General features: G+C 46.5%; 1 protein-coding gene across 1 annotated transcript; it reads left to right on the top strand.

Moving 5' to 3' along the window:
- The first annotated feature begins 17,421 nt into the window (after positions 1-17,421).
- LOC127298943 (flavone O-methyltransferase 1-like) lies at positions 17,422-19,160 on the top strand. The gene is made up of 2 exons (XM_051328812.2): positions 17,422-17,868; positions 18,351-19,160. The coding sequence occupies exons 1-2, from the start codon at positions 17,459-17,461 to the stop codon at positions 19,021-19,023; spliced, it is 1,083 nt and encodes a 360-aa protein (XP_051184772.1). The 5' UTR covers positions 17,422-17,458; the 3' UTR covers positions 19,024-19,160.
- The last annotated feature ends 2,575 nt before the right edge of the window (positions 19,161-21,735 follow it).

Genomic DNA, 21,735 nt, shown 5'->3' with positions numbered 1-21,735 from the left:
CTTCTCATGCATCCAAATCCTTGAGCCAAACAACACTATGCCATTTGTGTCCACCATACCTACCTACTACATGGTATTTTTCGCCATTCCAAATTAAATTGCTTGAGTGCTACCTTTAAAATTCCATCATTCACCTTTGCAATATATAGCTCATGGGACAAATAGCTTAAAAACTATTGTGGTATTGAATATGTAATTATGCACTTTATCTCTTATTAAGTTGCTTGTTGTGCGATAACCATGTTCACTGGGGACGCCATCAACTACTCTTTGTTGAATTTCATGTGAGTTGCTATGCATGTTTGTCTTGTCTGAAGTAAGAGCGATCTACCACCTTATGGTTAAGCATGCATATTGTTAGAGAAGAACATTGGGCCGCTAACTAAAGCCATGATCCATGGTGGAAGTTTCAGTTTTGGACATATATCCTCAATCTCAAATGAGAAAATAATTAATTGTTGTTACATGCTTATGCATAAAAGAGGAGTCCATTATCTGTTGTCTATGTTGTCCCGGTATGGATGTCTAAGTTGAGAATAATCAATAGCGAGAAATCGAATGCGAGCCTTCTCCTTAGACCTTTGTACAAAGTGCATAGAGGTACCCCTTTGTGACACTTGGTTAAAACATGTGCATTGTGATGATCCGGTAGTCCAAGCTAATTAGGACAAGGTGCGGGCACTATTAGTATACTATGCATGAGGCTTGCAACTTGTAAGATATAATTTACATGATACATATGCTTTATTACTACCGTTGACAAAATTGTTTCATGTTTTCAAAATAAAAGCTCTAGCACAAATATAGCAATCGATGCTTTCCTCTTTGAAGGACCATTCTTTTACTTTTATTGTTGAGTCAGTTCACCTATCTCTCTCCACCTCAAGAAGCAAACATTTGTGTGAACTGTGCATTGATTCTTATATACTTGCTTATTGCACTTGTTATATTGCTTTCCATTGACAACTATCCCTGAGATATACATGTTACAAGTTGAAAGCAACCGCTGAAACTTAATCTTCCATTGTGTTGCTTCAATACCTTTACTAAGAATTTATTGCTTTATGAGTAACTCTTATGCAAGACTTATTGATGCTTGTCTTGAAAGTACTATTCATGAAAAGTCTTTGCTATATGATTCAATTGTTTACTCATTGCATTTACATTGTTTCGAATCGCTGCATTCATCTCATAAGCTTTACAATGGTATGATTAAGATTATGTTGGTAGCATGTCACCTCAGAAATTATCTTTTATCGTTTACCTACTCGAGGACGAGTAGGAACTAAGCTTGGGGATGCTGATACGTCTCCAACGTATCTATAATTTCCGATGTTCCATGCTTGTTTTATGACAATACCAACATGTTTTATGCACACTTTATGTCATATTCGTGCATTTTCTGGAACTAACCTATTAACAAGATGCCGAAGTGCCAGTTCCTGTTTTCTGCTGTTTTTGGTTTCAGAAATCCTAGTAACGAAATATTCTCGGAATCGAACGAAATCAACGCCCAAGTTCCTATTTTCACCGGAAGCATCCAGAACACACGAGAACCGCCAGAGAAGGGGGACAGGGCCACCAAACCACACCCCGGCGCGGCCAGGGGGGGGGGCCGCGCCCCCTATGGTTTGGGCAGCCCGTGGCCCCTCCGACTCCGACTCTTCGCCTATTTAAGCCGTCGTGACCTAAAACTTCGACACCGCTTGACGAAACTCCAGAAAGACTCCAGGGACGCCGCCACATCGCGAAACTCCAATTCGGGGGACAGAAGTCTCTGTTCCGGCACCCTGCCGGGACGGGGAATTGCCCCCGGAACCATCTCCACCGCCGTCTCCACCGCCATCTTCACCGCCATCGCTGCCTCCATGATGAGGAGGGAGTAATCCATCCCCGAGGCTGAGGGCTTCGCTGTAGCTATGTGGTTCATCTCTCTCCCATGTACCTCAATACAATAATCTCATGAGCTGCTTTACATGATTGAGATTCATATGAGTTTTGTATCACAATTCATCTATGTGCTACTCTAGTGATGTTATTAAAGTATTCTATTCCTCCTGCATGGTGTAAAGGTGACTAGTGTGTGCACTATGTGGTTCTTGTCGTAGGCTATGATCATGATCTCTTGTAGATTGTGAAGTTAACTATTACTATGATGGTATTGATGTGATCTATTTGGTTATGTTGATCTATCTTACACTATAAGGTTACTAAAATATGAACATTAATTGTGGAGCTTGTTAACTCCGGCATTGAGGGTTCGTGTAATCCTACGCAATGTGTTCATCATCCAACAAAAGTGTAGAGTATGCATTTATCTATTCTGTTATGTGATCAATGTTGAGAGTGTCCACTAGTGAAAGTGTAATCCCTAGGCCTTGTTCCTAAATACTGCTATCGCTGCTTGTTTACTGTTTTACTGCGTTTCTACTGCTGCAATACTACCACCATCAACTACACGCCAGCAAGCTATTTTCTGGCACCGTTGCTACTGCTCATATATATTCATACCACCTGTATTTCACTATCTCTTTGCCGAACTAGTGCACCTATTAGGTGTGTTGGGGACACAAGAGACTTCTTGCTTTGTGGTTGCAGGGTTGCATGAGAGGGATATCTTTGACCTCTTCCTCCCTGAGTTCGATAAACCTTGGGTGATCCACTTAAGGGAAAACTTGCTGCTGTTCTACAAACCTCTGCTCTTGGAGGCCCAACACTGTCTACAGGAAAGGAGGGGGAACGTAGACATCACCGCTCTACATCGACTTTTGCGGCCTCTTCACGCGGCTCTGCCCGCGCTTCGCCGACTTCCTCTATATTGGCCTGCCGCTCTACATCGACTTTCGCGGCTTCTTCCCGCGGTTATGGTTGCGCTTCGTCGACTCCGTCTGCGTCGGCATGTCGCTCTACATCGACTTTCGCGGCCTCTTCACGTGGTTATGACCGCGCTTTGCCGACTCTGTCTTCATCGGCGTGTTGCTCTCCGTCACCCCCTTTGGTGGCCTCTGTGCGTGTGGATGATAGCTCCTCGTCGGCACCTGACTGTACTTCGACCTCTCCAGTCGCGCCCCTCTCTGCGCATGAGATAGCGCAGCTTCACTGCCTGCTTGATGCTTGGGATTCCAGTTTACGTCAGCAGCCTCGCGGTCCGACTCTCCGCTCTCGTCCTCATTGCACCTACTGTGGCAAGGTTGGCCACACTTCCTCCACCTGCTGGACGCGGGATCCCAGTTTACGTCAGCAGTTCCAGGATCGTCAGCAGGCTGGCTCTTCAGGATCTTCTGCAGTTGCACTCTCTGATCAGGACATTCTCAGGGGCCTTCGTGGTCTGCTCGCTACTCCAGACTCTTCCTCGCCGGGCGCTGCTGGTTACGTGGATCGGCTCTTACGGCACTGCGCGACCACCACTTTCTACACAGTCAGGTACGTCCCCGTGGTATCTGAATTCTGGAGCTTCCTTTCATATGACCTCTGAGTCTTCTATCCTGTCTGCTCTTCGGTCTCTTATTTCTCCTGTTCGTGTTGTCACGGCTGATGGTACCTCTATTCCCGTTTCTAGTACAGGCACCCTTTCTACTCCCTCTTTCTCTGTCCCTGATGTTTCTCATGTTCCTCGCCTTCAGATGAACCTTTTCTCTGCTAGCCAGCTCACCGATTCTGGTTGTCGCGTCATTCTTGATGCTGAGTCTTGTGCGGTTCAGGATCGTCGCACACAGGCCCTGGTTGGAGCTGGCCCTCGTAGCCGTCAGTCTCCGGGGCTTTGGGAGTTAGGCGGCTTCGTGTTCCTTCCGCTGCCACTTCATCTCGCGGTTCTCCTCCGGTTGTTGCCTCATCACCGGCTCTTTTCAGCAGTGGCATCATCGTCTTGGTCACCTTTGTGACTCTCGCCTGTCGTCTTTGGTTCATCGTGGCCTTCTGGGGTCTGTCTCTGGAGATGGGTCGTTACACTGTCAGGGTTGTAGGTTAGGCAAACAGATTCAGCTTCCCTATCCTACTAGTGTGTCTGTCTCTCAGCGACCGTTCGATTTAGTCCATTCAGATGTTTGGGGTCCGGCTCCCTTCGCTTCGAAAGGGGGCCATCGATACTATATCTTATTCATTGATGATTTTTCACGGTACACCTGGGTGTTTTTCATGCACTCTCGTAGTGAGGTGCTCTCTATTTATCAGCGTTTTGCGGCCATGGTCCGCACTCAGTATTCCTCACCCATTCGCGTTTTCCGTGCTGATTCTGCTGGTGAGTATATCTCTCAGCACCTTCGTGGTGTCCTTGCTGAGGAGGGCACCCTCGCTCAGTTTTCTTGTCCCGGCGCGCATGCTCAAAATGGCGTCGCCGAGTGTAAGCATCGTCATCTTCTTGAGACCACCCGTGCTATGATGATTGCCTCTTCTCTTCCGCCACATTTCTGGGCTGAGGCTGTCGCTACGTCGGCCCACCTTATTAACATTCAGCCTTCTGCTGCTCTACAGGGTGGCATTCCTCTCGAGCGTCTCTCTGGTGTTTCTCTAGACTACTCGACTCTTCGTTCATTTGGTTGCGTCTGCTATGTCCTTCTGCCTCCTCGCGAACGCACCAAACTGACCGCTCAGTCTGTTGAGTGTGTTTTTCTCGGATACAGTGATGAGCATAAGGGCTATCGCTGTTGGGACCCTGTTGGTCGTCGGATGCGCATCTCTCGTGACGTCACATTTGATGAGACGCGTCCCTTCTATCCTCGCCCCACCTCGGGTACTTACCCGGTGGATGATATCTCTTTTCTTCTTTTTCCGGATGCACCCCCTGCTGTCCCTCCTCCCCTCCCTCCTACTTCTGATGCGCCCCCTTCGACACCATCCTCTCGTTCGTCTAGTCCACCTAGGACTCCTCGTTCTCCGGCTTCGGCTCCTTCTGATTCTGCCCCTTCTTCCTCTCCTTCTGATGACTTGTCTTCTGCAGATGACCTTCCCCCTTCTCGGCCTGTTCGTCAGCGTCGTGCTCCAGTTCGTTACTCTCCTAGTCAGTATGGTCTCTCTGTCGTTTCCGAGCCGACTTCTTATCGGGATGCCGAGCGTCATCCTGAATGGCAGCTTGCCATGGCTGAGGAGATCGCTGCGCTTGAGCGCACTGGCACTTGGGATCTTGTTTCTCCCCCTTCTGGTGTTCGTCCCATCACGTGTAAGTGGGTCTATAAAATTAAGACTCGCTCTGATGGATCTCTTGAGCGCTATAAAGCGCGTCTTGTGGCTCGTGGTTTTCAGCAGGAGCACGGCCGTGACTATGATGAGACTTTTGCCCCTGTGGCTCATATGACTACTGTGCGTACCCTTCTTGCTGTTGCCTCTGTTCGCCGCTGGTCTGTCTCCCAGCTTGATGTGTTGGAGATATGCCCAAGAGGCAATAATAAATTAGTTATTGTTATATCTTAGTGTTCATGATAAATGTTTACATCCCATGCTATAATTGTATCAACCGAAACATTGGTACATGTGTGTTATGTAAACAACAAGGAGTCCCTAGTAAGCCTCTTGTATAACTAGCTTGTTGATTAATGGATGATCATGGTTTCATGACCATGAACATTGGATGTTATTAATAACAGGGTTATGTCATTAGGTGAATGATATAATGGACACACACCCAAATGAGCATAGCATAAGATCAAGTCATTAAGTTCAAATTTGCTATATGCTTTCGATACATAGTTGCCTAAGTCCTTCGACCATGAGATCATGTAAATCACTTACACCGGAAGGGTACTTTGATTACATCAAACGCCATTGCGTAAATGGGTGGTTATAAAGATGGGATTAAGTATTTGGAAAGTATGAGTTGAGGCATATGGATCAATAGTGGGATTTGTCCATCCTGATGACGGATAGATATACTCTGGGCCCTCTCGGTGGAATGTCGTCTGATTAGCTTGCAAGCATATGATTGGATCATAAGAGATGACCTACCACGGTACGAGTAAAGAGTACTTGTCGGTAACGAGGTTGAACAAGGTATGGAGATACCGATGATCGAACCTCGGACAAGTAAAGTATCGCGTGACAAAGGGAATCGGTATCGTATGTAAATGGTTCAATCGATCACTAAGTCATCGTTGAATATGTGGGAGCCATTATGGATCTCCAGATCCCGCTATTGGTTATTGCTCGGAGAGGAGTCTCGACCATGTCTACATAGTTCACGAACCGTAGGGTGACGCGCTTAAGGTTCGATGTCGCATAAGTAGATTCGGAATATGAGATGGAGACCGAAGTTTGTTCGAAGTCTCGGATGGGACCCGGGACATCACGAGGAGGTCCGGAATGGTCCGGAGAATAAGATTCATATATGGGAAGTCATTTTCAGGGTTACCGGAAAAGTTCAGGAATTTTCGGTATTGTACCGGAGGTTCTAGAAGGTTCCGGAGGTACCATAGGGGGCCCACCTATCCCGGACGACCAACATGGACCGGAGGGGTCGCATAGGCCCACATGGGCCATGCACACCAGCCCCCCAAGGCCCATGTGGCTGTACCAAGTGGATAAGATCAAATCCCTTGAAAATAGGGACTTAACTTGGGGGGGGGAAGTTCCCCCCCTTGTTTTGGCCGACCCAAAGGCTTGGAGGAGGGGCCAAGGCAGCCCCCCCCACGCCTATATAAGAGGGAGGGGAGGGCTGGGGCGCAGCACATGATCCCCCCAAGCCCTAGCCGCCCCTCTCTCCCTCCTCCTTCTTCCTGCGCAGGCTTGGCGAAGCCCTGCAGGAATTTCTCCTCCACCACCACCACCACGCCGTCGTGCTGCTGGGATTCCGTGGAGATCTACCACACCTCCGCTGCCCGCTGGAACGGGGAGAGGAAGGGGCTTCATCGACACCGTACGCGCGACCGAGTACGGAAGTGCTGCCGGATTGCAGCACCGGGGACGATCGGCTACACCAACAACGAGATCTGATCTCGTAGGCTTTGGAAATCTTCAAGGGTTAGTATCTTATCAATCTCATTGCTCCGATCTTGTAGATTAGATCTTGGGTGTTCCATAGATTGGATCTTGGATTTATTCGTCTTGCGGTAGGAATTTTTTTTGTTTTCTATGCTACGAACCCCTTCATGATGTTCAGAATGCTTTTCTTAATGGCGAGTTGAGTGAGGAGGTTTACATGCAGCCTCCTCCTGGGTATTCTGTTCCCGATGGGATGGTTTGTCGTCTTCGACGTTCTCTCTATGGTCTCAAACAGGCCCCTCGTGCCTGGTTTGAGCGCTTTGCCTCTGTGGTGACTGCTGCTGGTTTCTCTCCTAGTCTTCATGATCCAGCACTTTTCGTTCACACTTCTCCTCGTGGACGCACCCTTCTCCTTCTCTATGTTGATGATATGATCATTACTGGTGATGATCCTGAGTATATTGCCTTTGTAAAGGCTCGTCTTCGTGATCAGTTTCTCATGACTGATCTTGGTCCTCTTCGCTATTTTCTTGGGATTGAGGTTTCCTCCACTTCTGATGGCTTTTCTATCTCTCAGGAGAAGTACATTCAGGATCTTCTTGCTCGTGCTGCTCTTGGGGATGAGCGTACGGTTGATACTCCTACGGAGCTTAATGTTAAGCTTCGTCCTACTGATGGTGATCCTCTTCCTGATCCCACACGTTATCGTCATCTTGTTGGGAGTCTTGTTTATCTTGCTGTCACTCGTCCTGATATTTCTTATCCTGTTCATATTCTGAGTCAGTTTGTCTCAGCTCCTACCACTGTTCACTACAGTCATCTCCTCCGTGTTCTTCGTTACCTTCGTGGCACGATCACTCGTCGCCTTTTCTTTCCTCGTTCTAGCTCTCTCCAGCTCCAGTGCTACTCGGATGCTACGTGGGCGAGTGATCCTACGGATCGTCGTTCACTTTCTACTTACTGTGTGTTTCTTGGTGGTTCGCTTGTTGCTTGGAAGATGAAGAAACAGGTAGCGATTTCTCATTCGAGTGTTGAGGCTGAGCTGCGGGCTATGGCTTTGTTGATTGCTGAGGTGACCTGGTTACGGTGGTTGCTTGCAGATTTTGGGGTCTCTGTTACGACACCCACTCCACTTTTGTCTGACAGTACAGGTGCTATCAGTATTGCACGTGATCCGGTCAAGCATGAGCTGACCAAGCATATTGGTGTTGATGCTTTTTATACACGTGCTCAGGTGCAGGATGAGGTTGTTGCGGTTCATTATGTGCCTTCAGATTTGCAGTTGGCGGATTTCTTTACAAAGGCACAAACTCGAGCGCAGCATGACTTTTTACTCTCCAAACTCAGTGTTGTGGATCCACCATGAGTTTGCGGGGGGTGTTAGAGTATATATCTGTATATTGTAGTTTCCCCATATGTTAGGGGGTTTTCTGCATATTTGCACCTGTACATGTACTATATATTGTGGCCTTTGGCCCCCTGGTAATACAACACGCATATTCCTCTAACATTCCAGTCGATAGCTCCGCTGTCCTGACTTGGATTGCTGGGCGTCTTCACGAATTACTTCAAGAAAAGGCTAGCTACTCGATTTGCTTCTCATTGAGCACTTGAATGTTACTAGAGTATGACCCATCGGTCCAGAGGCTAGCTACTCGATTTTCTTCTCATTGAGCACTTGAATTGAATGTTACTGGAGTATGACCAATCGGTCAAAAGGCTAGCTAGCTGAAGCCTTCCGTATTGCCTCTGTTTGAAGCCACGCCCAGTCAGCTAGATGCCCCCCCTTGATTTAACCTTTACATCAGACTGAGATTCAGGTATTCATTGATGCCATCCTTTATTTGGTTGCTGGTTAACTCAACTTGAATTTTCCATCATGGGCACTGGACTGCGGAGTTTTAGCAACACAAGGATATATATGAGTTTCTTTGAAGCACTGAAATTGACTGACACTTCTCGTGACACACTTTGTCCGTCAAACAATTTTTTCAAACTACAGACTAACTGTACAGACCTGGCTGTCGCGGTTCTCAAACATTACTAAATCATTAGTCTCTGTTGTCATAACTTATAAGTGCACGATCCATGGATCGAGAGTTTCATTAGAATCACAAGCAATCAACCTATGAGAAGTACTTCAGCTTTCTATATTAGGGTTCATGTTGGTTTCGTCATAAATCATAGTTGGTGACCTGTTATGATGGGCTGCTCACCAAGTGATGATCTACACTCTTCACTCTGAAAAGAAGAATCTGTGCTCCCTTTCAATACTGCTAAACCATGCACATTATTCGTGGATTCGCTTGAAGAATTTAAATAGGCCTTCTCTCAACATTTGAAGAACATGATTGGCTGGAAGACCGCTTATGATTATACTATTATGATGGTCAGACATCACTTCTAGGTTTAAATTTGTGCAATGTTTAATCTTCTATTCTTGTTCTATTTGTTTTTCATTCACACAAAACTTTGTGGATATTTTGAGTTCCTTGTACTTCCTGCACTTACGGCTTATATTAGATGCTACACATATGTGTTGCCAGTAGTAGCTGCTGTTTTCATGTTAGTATATTTCTAGATCAAAATCTGCATCAGTGCATGGACCATGACACTAACATACATTCAATCAAATTGATTGAGATATATTCAAATTATGGATTCCTTTGTTTCATGAAACTTGCACCGGTTGATATGGAATTTTGTATTTTTCACTTCGGTTGTAGATCTCTTACCAAATTGGTATGCTTTGCAGCCGCTGTTGAGCTTCCTACCGCCGCCCACCGGCCTCGCCGCCGGCCACACGGTGAAGCTTGGTATATATGCCCACTTTTGAAGATTGTCTTGAAGAACAAGTAATCGAGAAAGGGTGGATCATGTGATAATGGCTAGCTGCGGGTATGCCAGAGGCTACCATGTGCCAAAGGGGTCCCATGCTTGGTTTTTCATGTGTATATGTCCTAAACAAACCTAAAACAATGAAAAAGTACATTGGTGGAACCTCGCATGGAGAAATCTAGGGGATAGACCCGCCGGGGCACACATACCGCTGTTTCTGGGGAGAGGAGGGGGAGAATGACCGTCGGAGCACCGGAATCCCACCAAATCTTGCATGTGGACCTATGATATGTGTGAAATTATGGTGGAAGGTTTAATGGTGTAAAAATAGCTCCCCGGTGTGACCTTCCTCACATTTGGGTGATAACACTTAGTAGATTTTCCGAAGTGCGGATTGCTCCGAAACCCTGATATATGTGGGGGGATGAAGATGGATAGTACTTTTATATTGCAAATAGTATGTGTATATACACATTGTATTAAGTAGCACTAATAAATAGTCATCAAAAAGTAAAACTAATTAAAAAATAAATATAAGTATTAGATGAAATAAATCAGAAAGAAAAACAAATGAAATGTCATATGTGGCATGGCAAAGGCAAAACACACGAAAAATGCTGCATTGCCGTGCATCCCATCTGGGTGCACGACAAAGGGTGAAGCACGGCAATGCCCAACACCTTTGCCGTGCACCGAATCTTTGCAGTGCGGTGTGTTGGGCCATTGCCGTGGTGATTTCTTTGCCGTGTGCTCCCTTCAGATGTTGTCGCGCGCCTTTTCTTTGCCGTGAGTTATGCTTGGTGCACAGGACAAAGAAATATTTTCCGTGCGTGTGCTCACGGCAATGATTTGCTTCACAGCAGCCCCTGTTTTTCCCGTGGTGACTGGTTGGTGATGCTGAAGGACGTCGTGCTGGCGCCGGCGGCAAATGACACAGCCAGCAGGAGAATGAGCGTTGATGAGGAGGTAGCCATGGTTTGTTATACATGTACTTGTTTTGCTTGATGTACTGGTCGAACTTGCAATGTACTACATTGAAAAGTCAGGCGATCTACTTTTCAACGTAGATACCCCAGCCGAGTTACCAACACGAGCTGAGAATATTTTTTCGATTAAGGGAATATATTAATATCAAAAGACACCAATTACACACAGCCTCTACAACAACGCCCCACCCTAATCGCAGTATGGACGCACACAACCAAAAAGAGTAAAGAAAACTAAGAAATAGAAGTCCCGCTACAACCTTTTAGACCTAGCAACAGCAATACAACCACTACCGTGACAACACCTGAAATACAGACAGAAAATACATATACGTAGCTTCGCTCGGTCGACAGGCTGCACCTGGCTCGATCTCGACTTCACAATCTCCATCGGTGTGAACTTTCTGTCATCCTTACATTGGTTGGAAGAAAATCGAAACGGTTGTAGTCACTTTGTGCTGGAAAATACTTTGAGTTTGACAGAGACAACATGATCTTTTTTTGGAAAAGGGGAAGCCCCAGATTCTACATCAAAATGGTATGTATGCATCCTATTATTACATTATTGGAATTTGTTTAACAACTCTTATAAATCTTGGATCGCATAATGCTAATACATGAATTAGCAAATGAAAAATATGAAATAACATGCAGGGCCTTTGTATCAACATGTTAATGTTCCATCGAACCGACAACCGCACCGGTTGTATATTTCGATCCCGTGCAACCGTTACCATGAGGCTGCACTCAAAATGCATGGAAATAATGCATAGAGATTGGACCACCATGAGTTTTTTTTTTCATTTTTTAGAGATGAAATCATTTTTCACATGTCATATAACCCAAAGTAAAGCACACCCATTTAACCGGTTCCAAAATATATTCTAAACAATAGTAATTTGAAAATAATGAAAGCCATATGCACGATTCTCCACAAAATCGATCTTTGCAAATGAAGGTGAAATAGGAATTATCAATTGCCTTATCTTCATAGTCGATCTAATTGGACTCCAGTATTGCATGGGACATGCAAAGCAAAGCCGATGTTACAAGTTTGAAGAGAAAAGTAGTGATTGTATTGTTTGCGTTCAAGTCATAGTACGTAGCGTGTCAAGCTAAAACTCATATTTTAAATAAAATGAAAAAATTATCTTTACTATTAAATTGCAATAGGTGACTGCCTGGTGTCACATATGGGCCTATTATTTTTTGGGCCTAAAGTTCACGAAATGACACCAGAGTCGAGCCCGTTATCTGGACCAAAATAAAAAAAACAAGTACTTCAGCTTTCTATATTAGGGTTCATGTTGGTTTCGTCATAAATCATAGTTGGTGACCTGTTATGATGGGCTGCTCACCAAGTGATGATCTACACTCTTCACTCTGAAAAGAAGAATCTGTGCTCCCTTTCAATACTGCTAAACCATGCACATTATTCGTGGATTCGCTTGAAGAATTTAAATAGGCCTTCTCTCAACATTTGAAGAACATGATTGGCTGGAAGACCGCTTATGATTATACTATTATGATGGTCAGACATCACTTCTAGGTTTAAATTTGTGCAATGTTTAATCTGCTATTCTTGTTCTATTTGTTTTTCATTCACACAAAACTTTGTGGATATTTTGAGTTCCTTGTACTTCCTGCACTTACGGCTTATATTAGATGCTACACATATGTGTTGCCAGTAGTAGCTGCTGTTTTCATGTTAGTATATTTCTAGATCAAAATCTGCATCAGTGCATGGATCATGACACTAACATACATTCAATCAAATTGATTGAGATATATTCAAATTATGGATTCCTTTGTTTCATGAAACTTGCACCGGTTGATATGGAATTTTGTATTTTTCACTTCGGTTGTAGATCTCTTACCAAATATATTGGTATGCTTTGCAGCCGCTGTTGAGCTTCCTACCGCCGCCCACCGGCCTCGCCGCTGGCCACACGGTGAAGCTTGGTATATATGCCCACTTTTGAAGATTGTCTTGAAGAACGAGTAATCGAGAAAGGGTGGATCATGTGATAATGGCTAGCTGCGGGTATGCCGGAGGCTACTATGTAACAAAGGGGTCCCATGCTTGGTTTTTCATGTGTATATGTCCTAAACAAACCTAAAACAATGAAAAAGTACATTGGTGGAACCTCGCATGGAGAAATCTAGGGGGTAGACCCGCCGGGGCACACATACCGCTGTTTTTGGGGAGAGGAGGGGGAGAATAACCGTCGGAGCACCGGAATCCCACCAAATCTTGCATGTGGACCTATGATATGTGTGAAATTATGGTGGAAGGTTTAATGGTGTAAAAATAGCTCCCCGGTGTGACCTTCCTCACATTTGGGTGATAACACTTAGTAGATTTTCCGAAGTGCGGATTGCTCCGAAACCCTGATATATGTGGGGGGATGAAGATGGATAGTACTTTTATATTGCAAATAGTATGTGTATATACACATTGTATTAAGTAGCACTAATAAATAGTCATCAAAAAGTAAAACTAATTAAAAAATAAATATAAGTATTAGATGAAATAAAACAGAAAGAAAAACAAATGAAATGTCATATGTGGCATGGCAAAGGCAAAACACATGAAAAAGGCTGCGTTGCCGTGCATCCCATCTGGGTGCACGACAAAGGGTGAAGCACGGCAATGCCCAACACCTTTGCCGTGCACCGAATCTTTGCAGTGCGGTGTGTTGGGCCATTGCCGTGGTGATTTCTTTGCCGTGTGCTCCCTTCAGATGTTATCGCGCGCCTTTTCTTTGCCGTGAGTTATGCTCGGTGCACAGGACAAAGAAATATTTTCCGTGCGTGGGCTCACGGCAATGATTTGCTTCACAGCAGCCCCTGTTTTTCCCGTGGTGACTGGTTGGTGATGCTGAAGGACGTCGCGCTGGCGCCGGCGGCAAATGACACAGCCAGCAGGAGAATGAGCGTCGATGAGGAGGTAGCCATGGTTTGTTATACATGTACTTGTTTTGCTTGATGTACTGGTCGAACTTCCAATGTACTACAGTGAAAAGTCAGGCGATCTACTTTTCAACGTAGATACCCCAGCCGAGTTACCAACACGAGCTGAGAATATTTTTTCGATTAAGGGAATATATTAATATCAAAAGACACCAATTACACACAGCCTCTACAACAACGCCCCACCCTAATGGCAGTACGGACGCACACAACCAAAAAGAGTAAAGAAAACTAAGAAATAAAAGTCCCGCTACAACCTTTTAGACCTAGCAACAGCAATACAACCACTACCGTGACAACACCTGAAGTACAGACAGAAAATACATATACGTAGCTTCGCTCGGTCGACAGGCTGCACCTGGCTCGATCTCGACTTCACAATCACCATCGGCGTGAACTTTCTGTCATCCTTACATTGGTTGGAAGAAAATCGAAACGGTTGTAGTCACTTTCTGCTGGAAAATACTTTGAGTTTGACAGAGACAACATGATCTTTTTTTGGACAAGGGGAAGCCCCAGATTCTACATCAAAATGGTATGTATGCGTCCTATTATTACATTATTGGAATTTGTTTAACAACTCATATAAATCTTGGATCGCATAATGCTAATACATGAATTAGCAAATGAAAAATATGAAATAACATGCAGGTCCTTTGTATCAACATGTTAATGTTCCATCGAACCGACAACCGCACCGGTTGTATATATCCCGTGCAACCGTTGCCATGAGGCTGCACTCAAAATGCATGGAAAAAATGCATAGAGATTGGACCACCATGAGTTTTTTTCATTTTTTAGAGATGAAATCATTTTTCACATGTCATATAACCCAAAGTAAAGCACACCCATTTAACCGGTTCCAAAATATATTCTAAACAATAGTAATTTGAAAATAATGAAAGCCATATGCACGATTCTCCACAAAATCGATCTTTGCAAATGAAGGTGAAATAGGAATTATCAATTGCCTTATCTTCATAGTCGATCTAATTGGACTCCAGTATTTCATGGGACATGCAAAGCAAAGCCGATGTTACAAGTTTGAAGAGAAAAGTAGTGATTGTATTGTTTGCGTTCAAGTCATAGTACGTAGCGTGTCAAGCTAAAACCCATATTTTAAATAAAATGAAAAACTTATCTTTACTATTAAATTGCAATAGGTGACTGCCTGGTGTCACATATGGGCCTATTATTTTCTGGGCCTAAAGTTCGCGAAACGACACCAGAGTCGAGCCCGTTATCTGGGCCAAAATAAAAAAAACAAGTGATCCAACACACGACCCATCGCACGTGGTTTGAACAAACGGACCGGACATGCTTTGCTACGTATCGTATGTGGCAGAAACAAAAAGAAAGAAAAAAAGAATTCTACTTGGAGTACTACTAGACTGGAGATACACGCGGACTGGAAATGTAACGGAGATACACGCGGACTGGAAGCTCGGGAGCGCGGCAGACAAGTTCTTGGCAGACCCGGACCAGACTAGAGGCGACCCGCCGCTCCGCTTGTGTGCATGGGCAACAGGGCGGTTCTGCGTTCGCCTGCATATGCATAGTGCACAAATTCGATAGTCTGTTTAGCACAGGGGCAGTTTACATAATCTTGCCTCTACCAACTACCAATTCCAATTAGCTGATGACTGCGCTTTTAGAGCCCCTCATAGGCACCGGCAGGGACGCCGGCACTGCCGTATAGGGGCGCCGGTGTGGGAACAGTCTACTCAAATTTAAACTAAAAACCTAAAAAAAAATCTAGCGGTGGCGTGCACCGAAGACGCTGAAGACGAGGTCCTCGCCGTTGTCGCCATCGTCGTTGGATGTCCCGAAGGACCAGTCTTCGTCGTCGTCCTCCTCCTCCTTTGGCGCCGGTGGCTCGAAAGGTTCGGCGAGTTCAATGAAGTTGGCGCCGTGGTCCCTTGCGGACCACATCGCCGCCTGCCGCGAGTCCATCGTTATCTACCGGTAGTCCTCCTCGATCGAGCGGCCGACAATGAAGTTTTGGCCGGGGAACTCCTCCGGGTCGTCGCCACCACAGAGGACCGCCTGCGCCTCCTTCTCCTACCATTTCTCCTTCGCCGATGGAGGTGGTGGCGAGACCGCGGCGTCCTCCTCCTTGAGGTGGCGGTGTTGGCCCGACCCCGTCGTCCAACAGGCTGGAGCCGAAGACGCGCGCCTCGCCCCGTCGCGGTCGTCGGCTGCTGACAATCCGGTGCGCGAGCTCCCGAACGGCGTCGTCCTTGCCGGCGCTCTGCAGAGGCGGCGCCTCCGGCGCCATGCACTCCGCCTGCGGGAAGTAACGTGGGACGCGCATACGCTTCCCCCGCTTGTTGATGAGGGCGCACATCTTTGGTTCTGCCGGTGGCGGCGGTGGCACGACGAAGCCGGTGTTGGAGACGTGCCGCCCGTGCGGCAGCTTGTACTGTACTGGCACGGGGATGCGCTGCCAGTACAGTACATCCGCCCTCGTCGTAGGTAAGTTGCAGCAAGCGGAACACGCCGCCGACCTTGTCGTAGTGCAACATCGCATTGGTGGGGTAAGTGGGAGCGGTGTTTTTTGCGCGGCGTCTGCGACAATGGCTGCTAGGGTTGGAAGACGGGGAAGAAGAGAAGTGCACGCCGGTTGGGTTTTACGGGAGGCGGCAGACACGCATTGAAGGTGTATGTGGAAGGTGGGTGGGCGCCGCGTGGCCAATCGCCACCCTCGTTGCCGCTTCGGTTTCCGTGTGGGAGGCTATTAACACCGACGACCAACCTTCACTCATCGCTTCCGATGCGAACCGTCGCGTCTTCTCGCTGACAAGGTGTCCCTAACCATGAAAACCGTCATGCCGCGAGGGGCCGGCACGGGGTTGCCAGCGTTTCTATTGGGTTCGAAAAAGCACCGGCGCTTTTTGGGGCACGCCGGTGCGAGCCAATTTTCGATACCGGCCCCCAAAATACTATCGGGACCGCTATTAAGACCGCCGGTGGACATACTCTTAGATGCCAAGTTTTAAAGTATAGTGTTGAATTATATTGTATTGGAGGGTTTGTTTCTAGACATAACATAAGTTATGTTAGAAACAACGCTCGCAAACAACACAAAATTAGCTGAACCTCGGGGTGGCTTTAAAACTAGAAGTAGAAGAATCGGGATATGGCAAATCAATGATATAAGGCAGTACGGTCGTCACCTTACGTACTACAAATAGAGATATTTTAGCTACAGATTTATTCGTATGTAGAAAAACCCAAAAAAATTAGGACGTACTAAGTAATTAATTTTTTGTTGGAATATTACATGGTTATCACTTTTAGTGCATATGAACTTTTATGTGTATTATGTTTATGATAAAAAAATTCAAAACTAACGTCTCGTAGGAACGCATGAGCATTTAACTAGGTATTATAGTTAATGTTTTCTCGTTTTTAAGTAAAAATTTAATTGTCGTTTTTTTCGCAGCAACGCGCAGCAAAAGAACCTTAGCCGCCACCGTTTAAAAAGGAAACCACCTGTTCCCTAGCTAGAACAAGAAAACACGTGGTGTGTGTAGAATAAAAGGAGAACCTAGCTAGAACAAGAACCTAGCCGCCACGCCACCGTTTAAATAGGTATGGTAGAATAAAAGGAGAAAAAAAAAAGACTAAAATTCCTGCCAAGCAGGTTGGTGAAGCGAGAAAGCCCCATGCATATATAAGCCCTGCTCACCCTCCCAGCAAAGCACACCTCTCGCTCACACCAAAATCACCCACCAGCATCGTAGAGATCGATGGGCTCCACCGCCGCCGACATGGCCGCGTCCGCCGACGAGGAGGCGTGCATGTTCGCCCTCCAGCTCGCCTCCTCGTCGATCCTCCCGATGACGCTGAAGAACGCCATCGAGCTTGGCCTCCTGGAGATCCTGGTGGCCGCCGGCGGCAAGTCGCTGACCCCGACCGAGGTCGCCGCCAAGCTCCCGTCCGCGACGAACCCGGAAGCGCCGGACATGGTAGACCGCATGCTCCGGCTGCTGGCGTCGTACAACGTCGTGACATGCCTGGTGGAGGAGGGTAAGGACGGCCGCCTCTCCCGGAGCTACGGCGCCGCGCCCGTGTGCAAGTTCCTCACCCCCAACGAGGACGGCGTCTCCATGGCGGCGCTCGCGCTCATGAACCAGGACAAGGTCCTCATGGAGAGCTGGTGAGTCTCTCAGTGGAGTTAGTTAGTTTCTGTAGATCGTTCCTCTTCTTACCTTGCCCATTTCCTGTCGCTGGCGTACATCATAACTGACTTTCTTCTTTGCCAAATTGAGCATCACTAACATGATAGTACGTAGTTCTAAATCAGTGATAGTAGGAGCTAGAGGACCTCAGCGTTATTCGGCGTGCGTTAGTTAGCTAAAAATATTTCTGGACACTGCTTTGCCGTACGTGTGCACCGTAGACAGAGTAGAAACTGATCGAGGTTACCTCTAACTGACAATTGCATCTAGTTGCCTGTCGCGCGCGGAACACAAGTGGCAACAAGAGCACACATGCAGAAATATTGCCTGCTAGTACTGGTTGCACACCAACTCCCATTACTTGGATAGCAAGATAATGTTTTCATGCCAATCGTAATTCACACGATGGTATATACAGTACTTCTTGTGAATAAAATGTGTTCTCCCAATCAATCCTCAGGTACTACCTCAAGGACGCGGTGCTTGACGGTGGCATCCCGTTCAACAAGGTGTACGGCATGTCGGCGTTCGAGTACAACGGCACGGACCCGCGCTTCAACCGCGTCTTCAACCAAGCGATGAATAACCACTCCATCATCATCACCAAGAAGCTCCTCGAGCTCTACCACGGCTTCCAGGGCCTCGGCACCCTCGTCGACGTCGCCGGCGGCGTCGGCGCCACTGTGGCCGCCATCGCCGCCCACTACCCTTCCATCAAGGGGGTCAACTTCGACCTCCCCCACGTAATCTCCGAGGCGCTACCATTCCCGGGCGTCACCCACGTCGGCGGCGACATGTTCAAGGAGGTGCCCTCGGGCGACGCCATCCTCATGAAGTGGATCCTCCACGACTGGAGTGACCAGCACTGCGCCACGCTGCTCAAGAACTGCTACGACGCGCTGCCGGCGCACGGCAAGGTCGTGCTCGTCGAGTGCATCCTGCCGGTCAACCCGGAGGCCAAGCCCAGCTCGCAGGGGGTGTTCCACGTCGACATGATTATGCTCGCGCACAGCCCCGGAGGCAGGGAGAGGTACGAGAGGGAGTTCGAGGCCCTCGCCAGGGGAGCTGGATTCGCCGGTGTGAAGTCCACATACATCTATGCCACCACGTGGGCCATCGAGTTCACCAAGTAGATGAGATCCGTCCCTCCCATCCGATCCAGGCAACGTCCCACCGATATGAGGCAACGTCCCTGCATCCATTCTGAATTCTATCAGTGTCAACAATTTCAAAGCATCAATTTCATATATAATAGAGTTTGATGTTAATACATATCAGTGTCAACAATACAAGATTCAACATAATATATTCTAACATGGAGGGAAAATAAGCTAAGTTTGATCTTTATCATTTCGACCGGATAAAAAGTGAGAGTTATAGTCTATGATCCCCAAATGTTCTCTGAATTCATTTAATAATGAGAAAATTGTATTCGTATTTAAATTGGGTACATAACCTTTCTAGAACTCTCAAAAAGTAAGAGCATGAATATATACCATGGATCAACCATTAAAATTCCATGTACAACAATTATAAACAACCTAAAGTGCTCTTGCCAATTCAGTATGAGCAAGATGCATTTTGTAGCAATCAGGGCATGATGAAACAGAATCAAAAAAACATAAAACTGATCATGTACACTGAATCGTGCGCAACTTCCTAAACATAGCTCAGCTTTGAGTTTCACCAAATTAAATAGATCCATCCCCTCCATCGAGTATTTCTTCACCTTTTTTTTGGACAATTATACCTTGTAAGAAAGACGATCCAAGAATAAAAATCATTTATTAATTACTTGATGTGCCCGGTTACAATTTCATTGTAAAAGTAGCAAAAATTGGTTCGGAAAATGTAAATAGAAGTGAAGGAGGTAAACCCAAGGTTCAACTGTTTTAGTGTGGCGTAGTAAGCACAAGTGTAACCCCACTTCCATAATAGCACAATGAAGGTTGGTTCCGTAAGAAATTGAATACACTAACACTGGTGGAAAAACAGGCTTCCGGGAAGCCCCATAAGTCGCGACGGTGAAGGAACCGCGACTAATGGGGTCTTTAGTCGCGGTTCGTGTGGCGAACCGCGACCAAAGGCCTGGGCCCAGGGCGCTCGGTGGCCAGCCGGTGCACGTGGGGGGTCTTTAGTCGCGGTTGGCCAGGCCAACCGCGACTAAAGGTGCCCGAAGGCCTTTAGTCGCGGTTGGCCAGGCCAACCGGGACTAAAGCCCCTCCCCTATATATACCCACCCAGCAGCCAACACTTAGCCATTTGGTGCCATTCTCTTCACAAGCTTCACAAGTGGGTGTTAGGTTTGCTTTTGGTTCCTCTTATGCACATAAGGTGTTTGATGAAATGCCCCAAGAGCATGAAACAAACATGATATGAAGTGTTGGAGCCACACTTGAGCTTTCTCATTTATTTTTTCCTCCTCGATCGCGGTTAGCAACTTGAACCTTTGATGTGTCGTTGATAAAATGTGCATGTGTGTGTAGTTCATTGTTTAATTTATATTGTTTGTAGCTAGTTAGTTTAACAAATGCATATGATGGTTAATTATATATTTTATATTATAATAATGCAGATGAATCGACAATGGATGTACGGTAACCGACTCTCCGGCGAGTTCAGTGCGGGTTTGAAAGATTTCCTCGTAGTGGCTAATGCGAACAAGCAGGGGGGTTTTGTTATCTGTCCATCTGTTAAATGTAAGAATCAGAATGGTTACTCTTCCTCAAGAGATGTTCACATGCACCTGCTTCGGCACGGTTTCATGCCAAGCTATAATTGTTGGACCAAGCATGGAGAAAGAGGGGTTATAATGGAAGAAGATGAAGAAGGGGATGATTTCATCGATGAAAGCTATCTTGCTCATTTCGGTGATACTTTCATGGAGGATGCTGAAGGTGAAGGGGAAGGTGAAGGGGAAGGTGAAGAAGAGGCACGTGATGATCCCGTTGATGATCTTGGTCGGACCATTGCTGATGCACGGAGACGCTGCGAAACTGAAAAAGAGAGGGAGAATTTGGATCGCATGTTAGAGGATCACAGGAAGGCGCTGTACCCCGGATGCGATGATGGTCTGAAAAAGCTGGGCTGCACAATCGGATTTGCTGAGATGGAAGGCACAGGCAGGTGTAGCTGACTCGGCATTTGAAAACTTGCTGAAAATGTTGAAGAATATGTTTCCAAAGAATAACGAGTTGCCCGCCACTACGTACGAAGCAAAGAAGGTTGTCTGCCCTCTAGGTTTAGAGGTTCTGAAGATACATGCATGCATCAACGACTGCATCCTCTACCGCGGTGAATACGAGAATTTGAATGAATGCCCGGTATGCACTGCATTGCGTTATAAGATCAGAGGCGATGACCCTGGTGACGATGTTGAGGGCCAGAAACCTAGGAAGAGGGTTCCCGCCAAGGTGATGTGGTATGCTCCTATAATACCACGGTTGAAACGTCTGTTCAGGAACAAAGAGCATGCCAAGTTGTTGCGATGGCACAAAGAGGACCGTAAGTCGGACGGGGAGTTGAGACACCCCGCAGATGGAACGCAATGGAGAAAGATCGACAGAGAGTTCAAAGATTTTGTACCGACGCAAGGAACATAAGTTCTGGTCTAAGTACGGATGGCATGAATCCTTTTGTCGAGCAGAGCTCCAGCCATAGTACCTGGCCCGTGACTCTATGCATCTACAACCTTCCTCCTTGGTTGTGCATGAAGCGGAAGTTCATTATGATGCCTGTGCTCATCCAAGGTCCGAAGCAACCCGGCAACGACATCGATGTGTACCTAAGGCCATTAGTTGATGAACTTTTACAGCTGTGGGGCAGACCTGGTGTCCGTGTGTGGG

This window comes from Lolium perenne, chromosome 5 (assembly GCF_019359855.2).
Source record: "Lolium perenne isolate Kyuss_39 chromosome 5, Kyuss_2.0, whole genome shotgun sequence".
Taxonomy (NCBI): domain Eukaryota; kingdom Viridiplantae; phylum Streptophyta; class Magnoliopsida; order Poales; family Poaceae; genus Lolium; species Lolium perenne.
The sequence above is the reverse complement of the archived record's forward strand: the minus strand, read 5'-3'. Positions and strand labels throughout refer to the sequence as shown.